Source organism: Fundulus heteroclitus, chromosome 7 (genome assembly GCF_011125445.2).
Source record: "Fundulus heteroclitus isolate FHET01 chromosome 7, MU-UCD_Fhet_4.1, whole genome shotgun sequence".
Classification (NCBI taxonomy): Eukaryota; Metazoa; Chordata; class Actinopteri; order Cyprinodontiformes; family Fundulidae; genus Fundulus; species Fundulus heteroclitus.
In genome coordinates this window covers 22,307,392-22,328,061 of record NC_046367.1, presented here as the reverse complement: position 1 = coordinate 22,328,061, position 20,670 = coordinate 22,307,392, and the positions used below count along the sequence as shown (strand labels likewise).

General features: G+C 41.6%; 1 protein-coding gene across 4 annotated transcripts in view; it reads left to right on the top strand.

The window, feature by feature from the left end:
• Window positions 1–20,670, top strand: part of gsk3ba (glycogen synthase kinase 3 beta, genome duplicate a) — a 52,531-nt gene that overhangs the window by 20,499 nt on the left and 11,362 nt on the right. For 2 of the 4 annotated variants that reach the window (XM_021322823.2, XM_012875096.3), the window contains exons 3-8: window positions 5,847–5,930; window positions 15,782–15,892; window positions 16,871–17,001; window positions 19,782–19,888; window positions 20,063–20,160; window positions 20,271–20,378. In XM_021322823.2, the coding sequence (XP_021178498.2) occupies window positions 5,847–5,930; window positions 15,782–15,892; window positions 16,871–17,001; window positions 19,782–19,888; window positions 20,063–20,160; window positions 20,271–20,378 (639 nt within the window). The remainder of the gene's footprint in view (window positions 1–5,846; window positions 5,931–15,781; window positions 15,893–16,870; window positions 17,002–19,781; window positions 19,889–20,062; window positions 20,161–20,270; window positions 20,379–20,670) is intronic. The other 2 variants (XM_021322824.2, XM_012875097.3) reach the window with 1 other exon arrangement.

The following is a 20,670-nucleotide window of genomic DNA, read 5'->3' as shown; positions in this document are numbered from 1 at the left end:
TTTCATTGATGGAAAAAAGAAGTTTAATTAATGCAACTCTTAAATGTTGTTATATAAACCTTCGTGGGGCTACGGCAGAATACTGGCAACGTACATCTATGTACAAACGTATCGTCTTTAAAATCTTGCAGGTATGGTGTGTATGTCAAAAAAAAGAAAAAATCTGATGTTTTGCGAAGAGAAAATGTGGCAGATATCATTCCCACCAAATGAAATGTTTACCTCTTGCCTGATTTTTATTTTATTTTATTAAGGTTTTCGTCACAGTAAAAAACAAAAAAAACAAGATAAAGATGAACAATAATTTAAAACATTTTGTGGCTGTATTCGGTCTAATCCATAAGCTTTTACTTAAGGAGAAGAGAAAAAACCAGGGTATGTGTTTGTGTAGGTGGTACGCTTTGGCTCTGTGCGCTCAGCCTGCTAGATGTGAGTTTTTTTTTTTTTTTTTTGTCTGGCAGTACACATCAGCAGCACGAAGCGCTACACTGCAGCACCCCATCGCAGCCTGCAATTAGGGCGTTTTTTTTTTTTTTTCCTCCGGTTTTCACCTTCTCCGTCTCCCATTTGAGCCACTCTGTGTCTGGGCTGCCGAGACATCGGTGGATGACAGGTCAGCAGGAAGGACTGCAGTATAACAGGAGCTGAGCAGGGCTTTACTCAACAGTCTGTCTGCTCCTCCTCCATATGCTACCATCACCCTCGCACATAATGCACACTCACACACACACACACACACACACACACACACACACACACACACACACAGAGTCAACCAGACAAAGACACACCCTGGGACCGTCCAGCGCTAGAAGACGAGGGCGTTGTCTGCAGAGCACAATAGTTCGATGTGTGGATTGTGACCTACGTGCAGTGGTGTCACTTCATGACGGGGGGGTCTTAGTGTGTTGGTCATAGTTTAGAAAGAAAGGAGGCGGAGCTAGAGGGTCTTTGGAAACACTTTACATCTGCTCGTAAGTGACAGAGTGTATTATAGACCGTAGTTCTGGTGCTGACATGAAGAAGGCCGTTTTATTCCCCGTTTTATCTTGTTTTTTCCAGGCATATATATATATATATATATATATATATATATATATATATATATATATATATATATATATATATATATATATATATATATATATATATATATATATATATATATATATATATATATATATATAAAGGCCTGTTTGCCTGGAAAAAACAAGATAAAACGGGGAATAACAGTCTTTTTACGAATCACTCATTGAGACCGAGAGCCAGCATCTTTACTGTTTTGCCCACTAGCTTAAAAATCTGTTTTTGAATCTTTGCTTTCTAGAAAAGTATGGATTTTAATAAAAGTATGCACCAGGTTTGGATAAGTGTAGAAGAAAAAAATGAAGTAAGGGAAACATTTGTATTTCCAGACCCGGATCCTTTTTCAATCTGTTCACTCCATCCCAGAGAAAAATGGACATTTGTTACTGGAAAAGAACGGGATTTTGACATAAACTCTACATACAATGTATTATATAAACGATTCTTGCTTTAGGTCAGCACTCAGTGATATACTTGGGCCAGTTGTGGCTCCATGTAATATTGATGAAAACAGATTTTGCTCCTTTCTTGTAACCCCTGGGTGATGATGTCAAATGGCGGTCCAAACCTAAGCAGTTTGTACCACAAACTAATTGAGAGAAAGTCCTTACAATTATTGGCCGAGAGCATCTTTCTTTTTTACTCTCACTCATTAATCACAGGCTGACCGTTAATGTTGCATATTAATCACTTAATTAACTGCAAATTCAAACACTGTATTTAAACTTTTTTACATTTTTCCTTTCTAGTCGAGTTCGGAGTCATTGCTACCAAGTTTATATATATTATCTTCAGAGGGAAATTATGACAGGTACATTTAAAACCAGCTAGAATAATGTGAAAAGGTTCAATATTTTTTATCACTCATTTCACCGTTTATATGGGCACACAATCAATTCATCCAATCCTTATGTGTGTATACACCTGACTTTATTTAGAATAGAACCACTCTGACATGCGCAGTTATCAAATTCCCCTAAAAAAACGCAGAAGTACTTCCGTCTTTGCTAAACAATTAACATGGTAAATAAACCAGTATTATACGGGTTGGTTTGTCTTCCGAGCGTCCAGGATGGACTTACACGATGTTCTGATTACGGTTGAGACGTCACTGAGAAAGCAACAATTTTGAGCTCTTTTATTTTTTCAAACAGAACGGTTTATCAGGAGCACCGACAGTTTTCCTTCCCGGCATATTTCCGCCACTCGCCTACGCGAAATACGTCACGTTTACGTCGGGCACACATGCGTCAGGTCAGTTTGCCACATTCGGAATAACTCGAGCCTGACGAGCGTTTTATATACACCCTGATCGGATTATCAATCGGCATAAACCACCCGTCTCATTCGGATTACAGTTTCATTCTCATTGGACTTAATCCGATCCGCAATATTCCGATTGTCTTGTTTACATGATGCACTTTTATTCCGCTTACTTTTGTTATTGTAAACTTAGCTATGGGGAGAAATCGTTCATGTCTTTGTCTTGTAAATTTGATGATTATGGTGAAAATTCACAATATTACATAAGATCAATGAAATAGTGTGTTATAAACAGAAACATCAGGTGTTTTCTCTGCACGCAGTACCTGGTTGGGTCTCCTTCAGCATGAATTACTGCATCAGTGCAGCGTGGCAGGGAAGTTATCGGCCTGTGGTTCTGCTGAGGTATAATGGAAACTGCATGGTTGTAGCTTTTGTCTCTAATCTTCCTCTTGTCAGAACCCCATAGATATCAGTTTGATGGCCAATCAAGCACTGTGACACCCTGCTCATCAAACCAGCTTTTGGTATCTTTGTCATTGTGGGCAGATGCCTAGTCCTACTAAAAGCACAAGTCTGCAAACCCTTAAAGCTGATCAGCAGAAGGAGGCATGAAGTCCTTTAATATTTGCTGGTAGATGTCTGTGTTGACTGTGGACTTTATAAAACCCAGTGGACCAACACCAGCGGAGGCCACGGCGCCCCAAACCATCACAGACTGTACAAACTTTACACTGGACCTCAAACAACACGGATTCCTTCCTTCAGACTCTGGGACCTTGATTTCCAAATTAAATGCAGAATTTACTTTCATGTGAAAACAGGATTTTGAACCATTGAGCAAATTTCCATTTTGCTCAATCCCATTTGTAGGATTTGTCGGCGCTCAGTGGCTTGTGAAGCTCCCCCCCAAATCCTTGAATGGCCTTTATTTGAAAATCCTCTCAAGGCTGTGGTTCGCCCTGTAGCTGGTGCAGCCTGACCTGCTACACGTTTTCCTTCCACTCAACTTTTTATGAATATGCTTGGATGCAGCACTCTATGAACAACTAGCTTCTTTAGCAATGGTCTTTTGTGGCTCGGTCTCCTCCTGGAGGGGTTTAACGATTGTCTTCTGGACATCTTTACAGTCAGCAGTCCTCCCCATGGTTGTCTCTCCTGCTGACTCAGACTAAGAAACCATTTACAGGCGTATAGGTGTTTTAAGTTATTTAGCTGATTGGAGCGTGACACCACGAGTTTAGGATATTTAACCTTTTTCACACTATTCTAACTTTCTGAGATGCTGAGATAGCAAGAAATGAAGGTTTGATCTATTTCAATCTGTGTTATGAATATCTTTACATGTTTCACTGTTTGAAATGAGTGACAAAAATGCTTAACCTTTTCACAATGTTCTGCTTTATTTAGACGCATCTGTATTAAATAACCTCAATGAAGTGGTGAAGAAATGTAGAAATAAGCTGAAGGCAGCCGGGCATGCAGCTGAAGGTGCAGAGGAGGGATGTTCTAAGTTATATTCTGGTTCTGTGGTTCCTCATCGTCACTCGTATGTGAGAAGCTGTGCATTTTCTCCTAAACAGATGCGTCACCTAAGAACGTTGACGTCCGATTTATTTATGTAGATTTAAAAGCGACAACGGTTAACCAAAGCGCTTCGCTGTTACAGAGGCAGAATCAAACTGTAATAAGAATAAATAAAACTGGTGAAGATTCTCAGTCATCCAGGTCATGGTCATTCCAAAAAAAAATAAAAAACAAAGCAACTGGACTTGTTTTCTGTAGTTGAAGATGTTTCGCTTCCTCTCCCGGACAAGACTCTGCTGTCCACCTACACCTTAAGAACAAAGGACACCCTTTTAAGGACCAAAATGTTCACATTTTGGACGAAGAAGACAGATGGTTTGAAAGGGGTGTGAAGGAAGCCATCTACGTTAAAAGAGAAAAAACAACCTTAAACAGAGGAGGAGGCCTTAGGTTTCAACTCTCAAAAACGTACAACACAGCTATAGGATTAATTCCAGCCAATCATCACCTTAACTCTCACCCTCATTCGGGTGATCAAAACATTGTTCCTTTAAGCCAAGCCAATAACAACTCTAACGACTCCCCGTTACAGAGGAGTGGACCAGTTTTGGTTCAATCTGCCGGCTTAATGGCTTTAACGACCACCCATTACTAAGGGGTGGACCTGTTTCTGTTGAATTTGCATGTTGTCTAAGCCATTAAAAGGCCTTTGTTGGGCAGTAGTATAAAGCTTGTTACTGAGGAATAAATATGAAATTTCATCTGCAGACAGATTGCTAAAATAAATTCGGCTGGCTTGGAATGATGATTTTAACAATAGAGAAAATAACACAAATGGTCAATAAAACTCGTCATGGAGTTGTAATCTTAGATGCACCGGTCGGCGTTGAGCTTATTCACCATTTCCTCACTGAAAAACCCGTCTTAATTCTCTTAATTACAGCCGGTTCTAGTGTCTGAACCTGGTCGTGTCCTGAGTTGCCGGCAGACATCGTGCTGCAGTCACGTTCCACACGACTACAACGTCAAAGCTATACTTTTACACAACCGTCCGCATCCTAACTCTGCACTGCAAAAATAGAACTACAAATAAGAAAAATCGTCTTGAAATTAGAGTATTTTTCCTTGATTTGAGCAGGTAAATAAGATTATTTGCCAATGGAATGAGACTTCCATCTTATTTCAAGTGCAGGATGTCTAATTATCTTATTTTAGGGGTAAAAATACTCATTCCATTGGCAGATAATCTTATTTACCTGCTCAAATCAAGGGCAAATACATTAATTTCAAGAAAATTCTACTTATTTTTAGTCCTCTTTTTGCAGTGTGCTCCTGCTCCTAAGCCTCCTCCTGCGGTCTTTGGGTCGTTCTCTCCGTACCCCGGCCACCCTGCGTTTGTTTTTTTTCTCATCCTGCAGAGGTTACACAAGCACGTTAGATCAAGGCGCCACGAAGCCTTGAGATTACCAAAAGGGTGGGTGGTGTGTGCACAAAGTATGACCTCTGATGGAGCTATTGCAGCTTTTTGGGTTGCTTGGATTAATGTCCATGCTTGGAAAATGTCTGTGAACAGTTGCTTTGATCTGTGGGCGTTCGCTGCTCACCCAGCGCTTACGCTTTGGCTCCGGCGGCCTTTTAAAACCATCTCGGTTGAAACGTTTTTCCTCTGAACTTTCCTCGTTTGTCTTAAAATCCCGATTGGAGTTTTATGTGCCTGTTGGAGCCTTTAGCCAAACTAACACAGATGCCTCTTGTGTTTTTAACTTACGGTTTTCTGTATATTTATGCTTACTTTTCAACTCTGCGGCTGTGGCATCTAACAGATCCAACTCGGCGTAGTCAGTTTCCATAACTGGGTTTAATTCAAAGTTGCTGAGTGACTGACTGATGCATTTCTGCAAACGTGCCTGAAACTTAAAGCTGACTTATCTGCATCTTCATGTTTGTCTGTTTTTTTTTCTCGCCCTCAGAATCGCGAGCTGCAGATCATGAGGAAGCTGGACCACTGCAACATAGTCCGCCTGCGCTACTTCTTCTACTCCAGCGGAGACAAGGTCGGTCACACATGAATGTGCCGGCTCCTGTTCGTCTTCTTGAGAAATCGAGTTTAATATACAGTAAATATGCAGGATCCATAAAGGTGCAGCGCTCTGTAGCACCGGCTGTCAGACGCGTTGCCACATGACTCATGCGGGGCTTGACGTGCACGTATCTTCTATAATACATTCGCCATAACTGGTCTTAAAACACACGAGGGTCAAAGTAACAAAAATTTTATTTGAAATATTGCAAGGTGGCAGTAAAGTACCGAACATGGTGAAATTGGGCGGCGTGAACAGCAACATGTGATTAATATTGCCTCTGCTGCCATGTTCAGCAACAAGAATTACACCATGGCGTGGACGCCTTGAGGCGTCAAGGCACTGAATGAAAACTGGCAACGCTAAATCTTATAACCTTTATATTTACGGCATTAATATTTACTATGTTAACGGGCTTAAATCGGAGGCAACCGGACTTTGTTTGGTTCTTTCTGAAAACGTTTCGACGCCTATCCAGGAGTCTTTGTTAATTTGCACAGGCATTTACCACGTTATGATTTTAATGACATCCAAATTCATGGGTTCTAATTTTCACAGAGGCAATATTAGTCACATGTTGGTTTTTACTATTTATTTTTGTCAAATCCAGTTTTACTGTCATATCCAATATTTCAAATACATTTTTATTACTTTGACCCCTCATAAAGATACGTCTCTAAAGATTTCAGAGTATTTAAATTGAACTCAACTTGGCTTTTCCTTCTGTTGGATCTGGATCTTCTTTATGTAAAAAAAAAAAAAAATATTTTGTAAATAGAAATTGCATTTTGTTTACTCTAAAAAGTCTTTTAGAAATGGGAAACAACTTTAATATACAGTGCTTTGCAAACGTTTACACACCCTTGAGTGTTGCTTTAGCAGAATGCCTCAGGTCACTGTCCAGCTGGAAAGTGAACCTGATTCAGTCTTCAGTCACAGTCTCTTCTGTTTAAAGACATCCCCACAGCATAATTCTGCCACCACCATGTTCCACTGTGGGATGGAGTTCACGGTGTGAGGGGGATTTTGTTGAGCTAGCTCCAAAAATAGCATTTTCCTTGGTGGCTGAAAACGCCTTTAGTCTCATCTGACCAGAGCATGTTCCGCCTTAGATCTGGGGAGATGCCTACGTGCCTATTTGGCAAACTCAAAATTCTTATTTCTGACACTAATTGCCTTTTTTTCTGGCCTGTGTTCCGTAAATCCAGCTCTATGGAGTGTAGAGCTTATCGTGGTTCTATGGACAGATCCTCCAGTCTCTGCAGCTCCTGCAGCTCCTTCAGGGTTACCTTCGTTCTCTGTGCTGCCTCTCTGGTTGATGCTAATTAATACTTTTGCAAAGCACTGTTCCCCTAAATAAAGTGGACTTTAATACTTTTTGTAGTTGCATTTTTAAATAGTCAGCCATTGCTTTATTTAATCTCAGTATAAATCCAGCTGTCCTGTGAAGACTTTTGAACGTTACTGAAAAAACAGCATCATTAAGAACAAGGAGCACAGTAGGCGGGCCAGGAATAAAGTTTTGGACTTTAAGTTTAAATCAGTCAAATAAATAATATCCTAAGCTTTTCAAATCTCAGTTGCTCAGTCAGAGCAGTTAAAAAATCGAGTAAAATCTATGATTTGATTGACTTTGACTTTGTAAAGTGCCTTGAGACGACAAGTGTTGTGAACTGGTGCTATATGAATACAATTGAGTTGAGTTATTTAGCTGTTCTCTAAAAATCAAGCAAATAAACGGATCCTTTTTGAAAGCTCAGATTTTTCAGGAATTCCTAAAACGTTGTTGAAGCTTTCATCTCGCAGCTCACAGACTTGTTCAACAGCATACACCATCCATCAAGACGGGAAAGTCACCTCCTTTGTCTTGCTTACTATTTCTGTCACCCGGTGGGGTGGGGGGGTCTCCTGGAGACTGAAAGACTGGGAGGTGCCATTCAGCCCGCTGACAAACAGGCCTGCGGAGGTCTGCGTGGCAAATATAGACACACGTGGACTTGGCACGCACGCTGCGGGGACTATACCCATGACTGTGCAGTCAGGAATGCTCCTCTGCAGCACACCTACCGAAGCTAAAGGAACGCTGTAAGGATTATAGGGTTAGAGTCGGGGATCGTGGGTGGAAAGAGAGATGTTTGGGGGGTGGGGGGGGGGTGGTTGTTGGTTAATTATAGATTTACTCGAGCTGTACCCTCTATCCCTTTAAGCTCCACCTCAGTTCTTGCTCATGTGCCCAGTGACCTCTGGGAAAACATGGCTAATAATTTATTTGCGGAGGCTGTTATGTCAGAAACAAACCGCAGCCGTCCTCGGGTTAGTTTACTGTAAACCCCCCTTTATTTTTCTTTCTACGTCAAATTAGTTTCACCGTCTCTTCCATTTAAATTCACTTTTTTTCCTCCCCTGTACTCATTTATCCCCCCTTCTTCCCCCCCTCCCATCATATCACTTGGCTAATTATGGAGACTGGCACCATGTTGTTGGTATGGGGATTTACCGCCCATAGAGGCTGGAGTGAAGGGAGGGCTAATGAAGTGGACAAAAGGTAAAGTCACAGCTTAGAGGCTAAGATGGAAGCTCACAGACAGGCGGGAGGACGGACGAACAGGCTTTTTAATAAGAAGACCCTGAGGAGAAATCAGATGTAGGTGTCACACAGATCCTGAAGCGAGGGTTCACGCCGGGTGCACCTTTTAGAGAGGCGAGTGTCAGACTGCAGCTGCTGCAGGTAGCCTTACGCAACCGGCGACATGTGGCGGGCCCGAGTCAGCGTTTACCCTTTAACCTCTTGTATAATGCTATTTAAACTGGAGGCCGCCGTTCTGAGCAGCGTGGGCTGTGAGCAAATAGTCGCCTGACTTTTCCCTCTTGAGAGTAAGAATTTTTTCAAGGCAGCGTCGCCCTTCGCTTCGTCTGCTTCACGGTGCGCCCAAGAGCTCAGAGCTGCTCGCAGTCGCAACATCTACATCCTCTCGTGTACTAACGTGCATAATGAAGAGATTTTTACCGGCAAGCAATCAGATATATATTTTTTTATAGCACCTGTAAAACTGAGTTTAATAAATGAACATTGAGATGGCAGGTTTTAGATTTATGAAGATAAAGGGAACCTCCCACAGCTGGAGGGACATTTCTCTCCCACTGTCTCACCACGTCTGCGAATGGTGCGTGATCCCGTCCCCAATTATCTGGCAGTGTTATTTGAAAATGAAAAGTAACGTTAAAATGCAAGGTAACATTGTTTTATATGCAGCAACATGTTGCAGCCAATAAATAATAATAAAAAAAACGTTTTACTCCGTAATCAATAAAAAAATAAAATAAAAATGTTTTACTCCGTAATCGTTCAACACTAAAGGCTGGCGCCACTAAAGTTTTCGCTTTTGAGAATCCTGCCTTTCTTTTTTTTTTCTTTTTCTTCGAAACCGTAAAATCAAATTCCTGATTGTCTTACGTAAAGCATTTCTTTGAAACTAACAAACAAAAAGCCTTTAGGCACAGTTTGGTAAACCTTGTACCGTCAGTGACAGAGTTCGGCCGTGTCGACGCACCTAAAGGGTTACGGGGCCCTCCGTCCAACTGGTTTGCCTAAAAGAGAAGAAAAAAAGATTTCTTATTTTACAAAGTAAACGACAACGATCGATCTTGCTACACAATGTTGATGTTACAGTAGCAAAAGAGCCTAAATGCAGCCACCATTAAAACTGTAATGCTGTTTTTAAATACCTTTAAAACAGTTGATAGGAGTACGGTTTTCGCTGTGATCGTCTGAAGGAAATTGTCTTCGCTATAGAATAAGATGCCTTTCAAAAAGCTTTAGGCAAAAAAGTAAATTTGCTCGCCTACTATAACCACACCCTATAACCAGGCACTATAAAAGTAGTAGAAAAACAGCTGACAAGCAGCATCAGAGCTTCTGCTGGAGTTGGAGGACGACTCGTGTGGTTTCCTTCTGCATCCAGTGACACCAAAAACATCTTGAAAGTCCAGAATAGTAGAAACTTTTGCTGCTCTTAGGTGGTTGAAGTAGCCCTGCTGTTTTACCGCTGCCTTCTGCTGGTCTCTGTTTGTGAGTTAATTATAGAAAAAAGGCAGAATTTTAAAATGTTTCCCGACCTGAATGTGTTTTTAATGGCAATTCCATTTTAAAGCAGTAATGCTAACTAAACGCTATTACCCCATTTAAACCATAGTAATCCGTGAAACTGGTAGACTTTTCATCCCCGCTCCAAGAGGAAGCGAGAAGGCGGGAGATTAAACTAAAGTATGCGAGCAAGAGTATAGAACCTCCATAAATTTGCCTTATAAACTAGCTTAGGGTGTCGCTGCTCTGGCGGATCGTCGGCACCCTCTGATCCATCCCAATCCGACGCCGTCATGTTGCCCACCACTAATGAAAGCTCCCTTTTTTTTATCAGCCTTTTTCAAAAGCGATGACACATTTTCAGATTGGATTATCACCAAAGAAAGCCCTTTTTTTTCCTTCTTTTTTTTTTTTAGCTCATAAGGATGGTGCAGGGTGTTAAATAAATGTGTTTACTCAAAGGACTAAACTGAAACAGACTCATAAAGAGCCTGAGTCATGATAGTAATGCGCTTATTACACACCAGAATAGAATCCCCTGCTACTAGAAAATACATTAAAAGAATATTAATTCAATTCATGTTAAGTAAAGGTAAAGAATTTTTTTTTTCCAGAAGATCTCATCCAGTATCTTATGATGAGAGGTGTGAGATTATTCATTCCTCTGGCACACAAAGGTTTAAACCTATTTTTATTCAGCCAGCTGATAGGAAATGATACCTGGATCTCTGAAAAGATGAAACAATAAAAAAGGAGCATCAGTTTAGTTGATTTATATGTCGCTCAATTTCCAACATGTCATCTCAAAGCACTACAAGAAACAAACAAGACCAATGTAAAAATACAGAAATGTATAGTCAGTCCAATCATATAGACAGAATCTAAGTCAAATACATGCATTCCAATTTGATCCAACTTTAAAACACTGCACTCAAGTTTAGTCTCTAATGCTAATTGGTGAAACAAATTTTTTTGTCTAAGAAAATGCAGACATTTGCGTCAAGTCATCAATCCTTCTGAACGAGCATGTTGCCGCGTGTTTATTGCATTGAATCATTAACTTTGCTGCAATTCCTCCGACTGAGCATGTGTTTGGCGCCCGGAAAGGAAAACTCCCTTTTAACCGGAGTAAATCCTCAACAGAACCTGGGTCAACGTGTGTGACATTTTGCTGAGCCTGACTGAGGACAGACACTATCCCCAGGCGTACTTTCTATGTGGGGGGAAAAAGGAAAGGGTGAATGAATGCAGTTGCCCCATTATTGCCTTTATCTATGAGAGAAATACAGCCAAATAGATCCATTGGTAATGTATGAAACACTGAATATGAAGAAAGAAAAAACTGCTCTGTTGATTTGGTTTAGAAATTATGTCAAAAATCATTTACACTTTCTCAGAGATTATTAAAAAAATCTTTATTGGCATTACACCAACCAAACGCTTTTTACAACAGTGAATTAGTCTCTTTGTTATATTTATAGTAGAATTTCCACTATTTATCTTTGGTGATGAGCTCCCAGTGTTTGTGATTGGCAGGCCTCCTTACCATCACCCTAATCTTTAGCTCCCACAGTGGGGATGGGCGATATGGACCAAAAATCAATATCTCGATATGTTTAGGCGGAACGCCGATATATGATATTTATCTTGATATGGTTTCATGAAGTAATTATAAAAAGACATCTCTGAATTAGGTCTGGGCCTTTATCGTATTGTTTTATAATTATGAAAAATGTCTTATAATAATAATTTGGATTGATCTTTTTAACTAGTGGTGTTTGAAACCCCCCCCCCCAAAACTGCCAGTATTTTCAGAATTATTTTTTTTTCTATTTTCTCCACTGTTGGTTTATTGATCATTTACTTATTTATTGAGCATCAATGAATATAAATAAATTCAAACATATAATTAAATACAGTTATCACTACTGTGTGCAGTTTGGTAATAAAATTACACTTATAACTAAAGTCAAAATGAATCTTGATTTTTTTTTTTTTTTTTTTTTTTTTATGTTTTTATATTTGGGTTTATTGGGCTATAATTGACATGCAGTCACAGTTACCTGAAAAAGACTGCAAGAAGCTGTAAATAGTCTTTTATCATCACCTTTACCGTTATCACAACATTACCACAATATATCGTGATAAAATTTAAAGTCTATATCGCTCACCCCTAATCTGAAGCAAAGCATTAGTCCAGATGTGTCACGGGCAATTTATTTTAACAAAGCTCTGTAGATAAATAAGAGAAGCAGCTGAAAAGTAACCCAGTGGAATACCCAAAACTATAATTATAATGTACCACAAACCATCTTGATATAAACAATATAGTCTTAATTTATATCTCCCTTTAAAAATATTGCCCAGCCGATTTTAGTCAGCACTCTGGCACAGCCACTCAGAAACCTTCAGGTTACCTCCAGACTAAAGAAACATGTTGACTAAATTTTGAAAACGACTTTAAGGCTAACTCTTCCAGGGCTGTTGATAAATTTAAGGTCATCTGTAAATATTACCTTTACACGGACACTTCGACACATGGCAGACTCCACTGCTAGCATGGGACTGATTTACTTTTCTCCGGCCACGGCGAATTTTTGCACCCCTAATTATTTAATATAATTTTAATAATAATCAATATATTAGGTTATTAAATTAATTGTTGAAAAATGTGAGCAGTCTCTAAAAAAAAAAAAATACCTGAACGACCATCGCCCTCTCTCAGCTTTTACTCTAGACAAATGAGTGCAGCTGTTGTCAGACGGGATGTGGCTGAGCGCCGCCGCCTCGGGTTAATCACCGAGCTGGTAGAGTTGGCACAGGATTAACTTGTAGACACTAAGAGAAAGGTCAATGGCAGTGCGAGACATACTGTGTCCTCTGCACATGTTTAGTAACTTATCCTTCGCCTCCAAGTGCCACATTGGAAGCTTCTTCATTAGTCTGTGACAAAGTGCCGACTCATTCTGGCTATACTCGTGATCTTCCCGCTCATCGACATGTACGACTCCGCTCGCTTTTCCTAATCCTGTGGATATCATGCGTGTGCTTCCTGAGGGCTCACTCATCCAGTGTGTAAATGAGAGCATGCGACATGAAGCACAACCACACCTGCTGGAATAAGCTGTGCAAACCGTCTATTATAAGTCGACCTGATTCCATCCAGCCTTCAGGAAAGTGTAACCGGAGATTGTTATTGAAAGAAAGCTCACCCAGTTGTTCAGGTGGCTGTGGGCATCTTTTTTTTTAAACCCTCCTAAATTAGATGCGTTATTATTTAGCTGGGAGTGTGTAAAGAGCCAATCAGGGCTTTGCATGGCAATCCCTCTGGGAAGAAGCCAAGGAAGTGGCTTTGCAGCGAGGCAGGAAGTGAGTCATCGCTGTTGCTAGGCTAAATATAGCATCGATGGCGCTAGCAGGAGGCGGAACCGGCTCCCTGGCCGTCACAAACGTTATCAATGGGGAGGAATGGCTGCAGACATGCATGCTCGGCTGGGGAAGACAAATCCTCTCTGCCAAAGAGTGAATGGGACTGTAGAAAACGTGTGTTTAGTCTACAGGTGGCCTTGTCTCTGTGTCTCTCTGAATTTTTAGGCACTTCATTCTCACAGCTCTGTCCGGTTATCATGAGGGAGAAACGTGTGGTGTCTGTGACAGAGACGGTACTGTTAGATCTCTGTAGATCGAGTTGTTCCACACATCAGGGTGTTACAGGAGGTATTTGTTGGGAGAGTGAACACTACAGACCTCAGACCTGTTCCAGGTTCTGTGAGCTGTTCCTGAAGACTTTACCTGTAGTTTGGTTATTAGTTTTTTTTACCTGCAGAATGTTAGTCAGATTTCCTGACAGTATTCATTATTCTGTTTATTGCAATCTACAAAAAATACCAATTAAAACTAGCTGGCCACACTCCGCTTTCCTTATGACTTCTGAGATAAAGTCATAAAACACTATAAAAAACTGATTATTATGGGATTATTTTTAGCATGTCAAGTTAATCCACATACACATTCGATTGTTCCCAACAAAGACTTTTTCCCACATTTACAGTGACATTAATAGAATCGTGCCGGAGACCATATTGGTCGTTGCAGCTTCTAATCCATTTGTGATCCTTCATTCATAAACAACTAAAGCATTAGTCTCTGAATTTGAAGCAAAGTGCTAAATTAAAACCAGGACCAAAAGCCATCCTTTAATTTCTTACCTCACTCATTTAGGGAAGGGAGAATGTCGAAGCATCACATATTTATTCTGGTGTGTAATTTCAACAATAAAATCACTTAATGTTTACGTCCCTTTGTCTGCCTTTGACTCTAAAGCGTTGTTTCTACCCACAGTGTGGCGTTATTGAGAAATCTTCATGCAATGCTAGTAGCAGGTTTAACATGCTAGTTGTAATGCGTCACGACTACCACCAGGGGGCAGCAATGCTAGTAGCTGGTTTAACATGCTAGTTGTAATGCGTCACGACTACCACCAGGAGGCAGCAATGCTGGTAGCTGGTTTAACATGCTTGTAATGTGTCACTGTTACCACTAGGTGGCAGCAATGCTGGTAGGTAGTTTAGCGTACTAGTTGTAATGTGTCACGACGACCACCAGGAGGCAGCAGTGCATCAGCTGTAGCATCCAAGTCTACCAAGGCTTAGGGCTGAGTTTGTTTGCATTTGTTTTTAGTTAACAAGTTTTTCAAGTTTGGCTTGAAATATATACAGTAAATGGTATACGTTACAAAAATGTTACGGGCCGTATTGGGTCTTTAAATACAAAAGAGAAGCTAGCTAGTGTTTGCTGCTTCGGCTAACTGCTACCAGAGAAGAAGATCCTTAATAAGAGGGCCAAGCTTATGGGAGACTATACATTTTATATGATAATTAACTTTATTCACCAAAGTGTTACTGAAAGTTAAAGTTGTTTCCAACCCCAGAGGAATCGTTTCAGTCATGGTTGTAGTATTGACCAACATAACTAATTGGTTATCTGGCTTTGAGCCTGGGAGGGCCGTTGTATGACAGCAGGACAGCGAGCTGACAGAAGTGTAGCACAGAGCCTGGCCGGGGGGCTCTTCAGGGGGATTACTCATTGACTCTCAGCCATTGACAGACCTGCGGGGAGTGGGTGCTCAGGATGAATATAGGGCAGACTAATGTCTTCCTCTCTGTGCTGTTAAGAGACTGTAGAGTATGGAAAACCATTAAGGAGAAAGCACTTTAGCAAGAATACAGCTGTCCTCTCATTAACTGTCACATCTCGGACCGTATCAGGATTTTTTGCTGTCGCTTATCGGTCTCTGTCTTGTTGTCTGATTGCCTGGTTTTGGGCAGGTCAGGTTGCGCTCAGAGGATAAAGGAAGTCTTACAATAACCCCCACCCCGCACCCCTTACTGCCCTTCAACACTCGCTTCGTTCAGACCAGGGAAGAAGGAAATGATATCACTGTCTGCGTCCGCTGCTTGAGTTCAGGCTGTTGTGACGCACAGTTGTGCGTTTCCTGCCCTCCGGGGAGGTACAATGGATTCCCATTTAGGATGTGAGAATCTGTTACATCAGCTTGTAAATGGCGACAGGCGGAGAGAGAGAGAGAGAGATAACCCACTGAAAATTTAAACAGGCCACCGAGATGCGCCTGGATATGACTATATTATTGATCTTTAATATTTGCCCGTTTGCTCTACTGACTTATTTTGGGATGATGAGTTTTAACCAAAATGTCTTTGTTTTTGCTTGTGTTCAACAGAAAGACGAGGTGTATCTGAACCTGGTTTTGGACTACGTTCCCGAGACCGTCTACAGAGTGGCCAGACACTACAGCCGAGCCAAGCAGACGCTGCCCATGGTCTATGTTAAGGTATATAAAGAACTCATTAATGTTTTCATAAGCATTACGGCAAAAAGAAGTGCACTTTGCTCGTTTTCAGAGATTCTGAAGGGAAAGGATTTTTTTTTTTCGTGCTTTTTGTTATTATTCAGTAATCATATAATGAGGCAGCATAAATTTCTTCTGCTGTGATTATCACTTTTGTTTTGAACCTCCTGATTAGAAATCTTAGTGGATTCTGCTTTTTATATCAGGCCAAGATGACCTTTGGTGTTAAACAAGTTTTTCTATCTCAGTTTAAGAAATGCTTTTAGATCGTGGTGCTTAAATACAAAATAAAGCTTATTATACCCAAAAGACTGTTAGTAAACTCTGGATAAGACAAATGGGTGTGAAGTCCAATTCTCTATCGATCTATCTAAGTCTAACTTCCCTAATTAGTTTGATACAAAACTTTACTTGGATCTAAAATGGGAAACACAAATACATAAAAGTACAAAAACAGATAAAATGCATGAAATAAGTGCAACAATGAAGATAATCTGTTCTGAGATTCATGACTCTGAATAATTTCTAAGTACTTTTTTATGTGTTCCATTATTTACTCGTTTCTCTTTGAACTTATTCTCATTTGTAGGATTTTTGGAACAGAATATTGCTAAGATACAATAAAATCAGCCAAAATAAAATCAATCTCACCTGTTTTGACTATTGTCTGCTTTTTAAAATCTGTTCTTTCTCTTCAAACTAATAAAACATACACAAATCAGTATTTTTCTCATTTCCCCTGTGTATTCATGCAAATTAGATGTTTCATATTGACTCATTGATGAATAAGGTCTCGTTTCATCTCTGCAACATGCGGTCCTTTAAAAGGACTGGATGACAAAATGTCCCGTGCTGGACCTGAATCAAACACATCCCAGAATGCTTTGTTTCTTGTGATGGCCGGCTGCCTGCTTGCTCTGCCGTTCTAACCCGCCTCTCTGTGTCTTCTTCCCTGCGTAGTTGTACATGTACCAGCTGTTCAGGAGCCTGGCTTACATCCACTCGTTCGGGATCTGCCACCGGGACATCAAGCCCCAGAATCTGCTGCTCGACCCAGAGACGGCTGTGCTCAAGCTCTGCGACTTTGGCAGGTGAGAGGCAGCGCGCACATTCTGCCCAAAATGGATAAATGGTGAATTTGTTTGTAGTTGCTTAACGCTTTTAGTAGTCCGACGACCCCAAAGCGCTTCACATACAGTAATTCACCCATTCACACCCTCACGGTGGTGAGCTATGTTAAGCCGGGCATACACTGTACAATATTTTCACTCGGTACTCATATACAGCTCAAACTGTACGACGAAACCGCAGGGTTTAAAAGTTCACTGCTCATGATATATGTTATTACACTGTGCGGCCCATCGCTCTGATACGATCTGATTCCTCACACTGTACGTTCAAAAACAACCTGTCGGACTCAGCCCCGTAGAGAGATGGCGCTACTCGGACTAGTCTACCCGGAAGCCAAACGTCAACAGTAGAAGAAGAAAAAGGCGGACGTGTTGATGCTGACTGTTAAATATGAGGCCCACTAGAAACAAATGCGCTGCTTTTGAAATTCTAAGGGTTGCTCCTCCGTAGTTTGACTCCATGTCACACGTACCGCCATCATGCTTCTCTTTTTCGTTTGAGAAGATGAAGAAGAATTTCCTTGTTTGCGCGTCCGCAGTGCGTGAGGTTGGGGGAAATCGGCTCACAGATGCTTGTAACTCGATCGCTCAGGAGAGCCGACTGATTTTCAAACATGTTTGGTTTTCATCCGATCGTCCGATTCCTGATCGTGAGGTGGTCATGAGAGGCGAATCGCCCCTCGTTACCCCCTGTGTACTACACGGCGCAGGACGCACGATCAAGCTGAAACTCGGCCCGATCCAAACAATTCTCGACTGAAGAATCGTCCCGAAAAGGGCAAAAACTCATACAGTGTACGCCCGGCTTTAGTAGTCACAGCTGCCCTGGGGCAGACTGACAGAGGCAAGGCTGCCATACATCGGCGCCACCGGGCCCTCTGAACCACCGCCAGCAGGCACTGTGGGTGAAGTGTCCTGCCCAAGGACTGAGATACAGATTAATAGATGTGGTGACGGGTCTAAACCACAGAATAAGTGAGATTAGGCTGTGCTACTCTGTTTAACTTTATGTATTTTATGTATTTTCTCTACAACCTGCAATCTGTCTGCAAAAACGTGAACCTCAGGTCTCTGACGCCTCAACAAGCATCTTTAGAAATTATCAGCTTTAAAGATATTTCTTGCTTCAACTGGCTTTTTTTGTTTAATTGGTGTAACAATGGCTTCAGGCGCCTTATCAGTAACAATTTTATCACAAGACTACCTGATTGAGGCATCACGTGTTAAACTACAGAGGCGACGTGAAGCTTTAAATTGATCTGCCTGTTACATGCCACTGAGTCATCAACGGAGGCCGTCACAGAGCCGTATTGGCATTTATGTGTGAAGTGGGGGGGTCGATGGGTGCAGCGCGCTGCTCTAATCAACAACGGCGCTGTCACTCAGCTGAGTACACAGTGCCGACCTGCTCGGCGCGAGCACACGCTGAGCCGGGCTCCGCCGGCCTGATTGAATTGTCAGTGTCAATTTAATTTAGAAAGCATTTTGTTAACAGGCACAAGCTGCGCCACGGAGCTGTGGGTGAAAATGGAACAATTTGACGGTATTCTGTAGCAGCAAATAGACGATGGTTGAAGTCGGCAGGGATAAACTGTAGTGAATAAATGGCAGTAAAGTCATCAGACACATTAGTTACAATCTGGGTGTCAAGCTTGGTTGGAGTCGTGTGCCTCGAGATCAACCTTTTAATTTATTTTAGTGTTCAAGTATGTAAAATAAGAAAGTAGAGCATGATGAACACGTTTCCTTTACGTTTGCCACAATGTGGAAATCCCAATTCCTCAAATCTGTGTCTTAAATAGTTAATGTTTCACGTGTTAAGTGTGACGCATAGACAACATTGTCATAGTTTTAGCTCATAACATTAAATGCTTGAATGTTTGTTGAAAATAAATGTCTAAATGCTGCCCAGAACAATAAAGTTTTTCCTTCTTTCTTCCGTTTTCATATTTAAATCTCTCTAATCGTCAAGTGTAAGAGAAAGAAAACGATTTAATTTATTAATAGAAAAAAAAATTGTGGAAAAATTTCCTTCTATTTATAGGAATCACTTAAATAATACCTGCCGGACAAAGTGTTGCTATTTGAGATGTTTAAACCTACTTCATGTTATGTCCTGGTCTGGAGAAAATACACGAGAGACGAGAAACAAAGCCACTGACATGAATCGGTGTGAAATGTGTTGAAGCACGGTTTCTTAGGCGTTGGGCCTCCGGCGATCCACAGAGAGAGTCCTACTTTGTCGTAACATGATTTTGGTAGCCTGACCTCTCCATGAAATGGAGAAAACAACAAGGAGCCTCCCTAAATGTGCTCAGGCTACCAAAATCACTCCAAGAGCAGATTTACGATTCATCCAGGAGGTCACAGAAGAACAACCACACCAGCTGTCTGCAAACCATCATTTAAGTAGGAAAAGAGAGCGCAATGTAAATTATATTAAAAGATATTTTAACTCTTCGTTATTCTGTGCGTCTGATGCAACACTTTTAGATCACTGTGTCCATTCTTTGCAGACTCCACTGTAGGAAACAGACTCTTTATTTCTTTACACCAAGTGCCTTAAAAGCACCGCTTCCACTGCAGAAGCCTCACTGACCTCCTCACCTTCACACACCAAATCCCGGTCTAGCCCCTGCGTACCCATTTAAACCCTAATCCCCCCTGTCTCGGGTTTCTTTTTTTTTTCGGCTGAAGGAGCCGGTGATGCTCACAGTCATGCGCTTCTCTTCTGTGTGCAGTGCGAAGCAGCTGGTCCGCGGGGAGCCCAACGTGTCCTACATCTGCTCTCGCTACTACCGGGCCCCGGAGCTCATCTTCGGTGCCACTGACTACACCTCCAGCATAGGTAGGCCTCACCCCCCCCCCCCCCCCCCCCCCAGGGGTCACAGTCAGTATCGGGGATGCTGTTCTGTAGCTCGATCCATCTAGAGTAAACCAGCTCTGGTGTCTGACCTCTTTTTCATTTTTTGTTGTTTTTTTCCTCCCTCTCTTCTGTTCGTTGACCCGCCTCCTCCTGCAGACGTGTGGTCAGCTGGTTGTGTCCTGGCAGAGCTGTTGTTAGGACAACCAATCTTCCCTGGCGACAGTGGGGTGGATCAGCTTGTGGAAATTATTAAGGTAACAAGCAGCCCGGTGCTACTTTTATTTTTTTTTTATTTTTTAGCACGTGGAAGTTAGATTTTAGGACACGATGCTGTTGAGGTTAACGCTTCTCCGTGTCTTTCCAGGTTCTTGGTACTCCAACCCGAGAACAGATCCGTGAGATGAACCCCAACTACACTGAGTTCAAATTCCCCCAGATCAAGGCCCACCCATGGACTAAGGTGAGTCAGCAGGTACAGCAGCACTTTTACTTCTACGTTCTACTACGGCCACATCCCACTGCTTTGGTTTTGTCGTCAGTTTTCTCTAGCCTCCCTCCGTTGGAGCTGCATGCTCATAAAACTGCTCCTCCTTTAGCTGTTTTTATTATTAGTTACTCCTTGTTTTACTGAGCATGTGTTTTTTTTTTTTTTGTCATTGCATGTTGAACATCATCATGCATCAGCTTGTGTGACGTATCAACTCACTGGCCGCTTTATTAGGTACGCCTTTCCTAGTTCTGGGTCCCTCTTTTCCCTTCAGAGG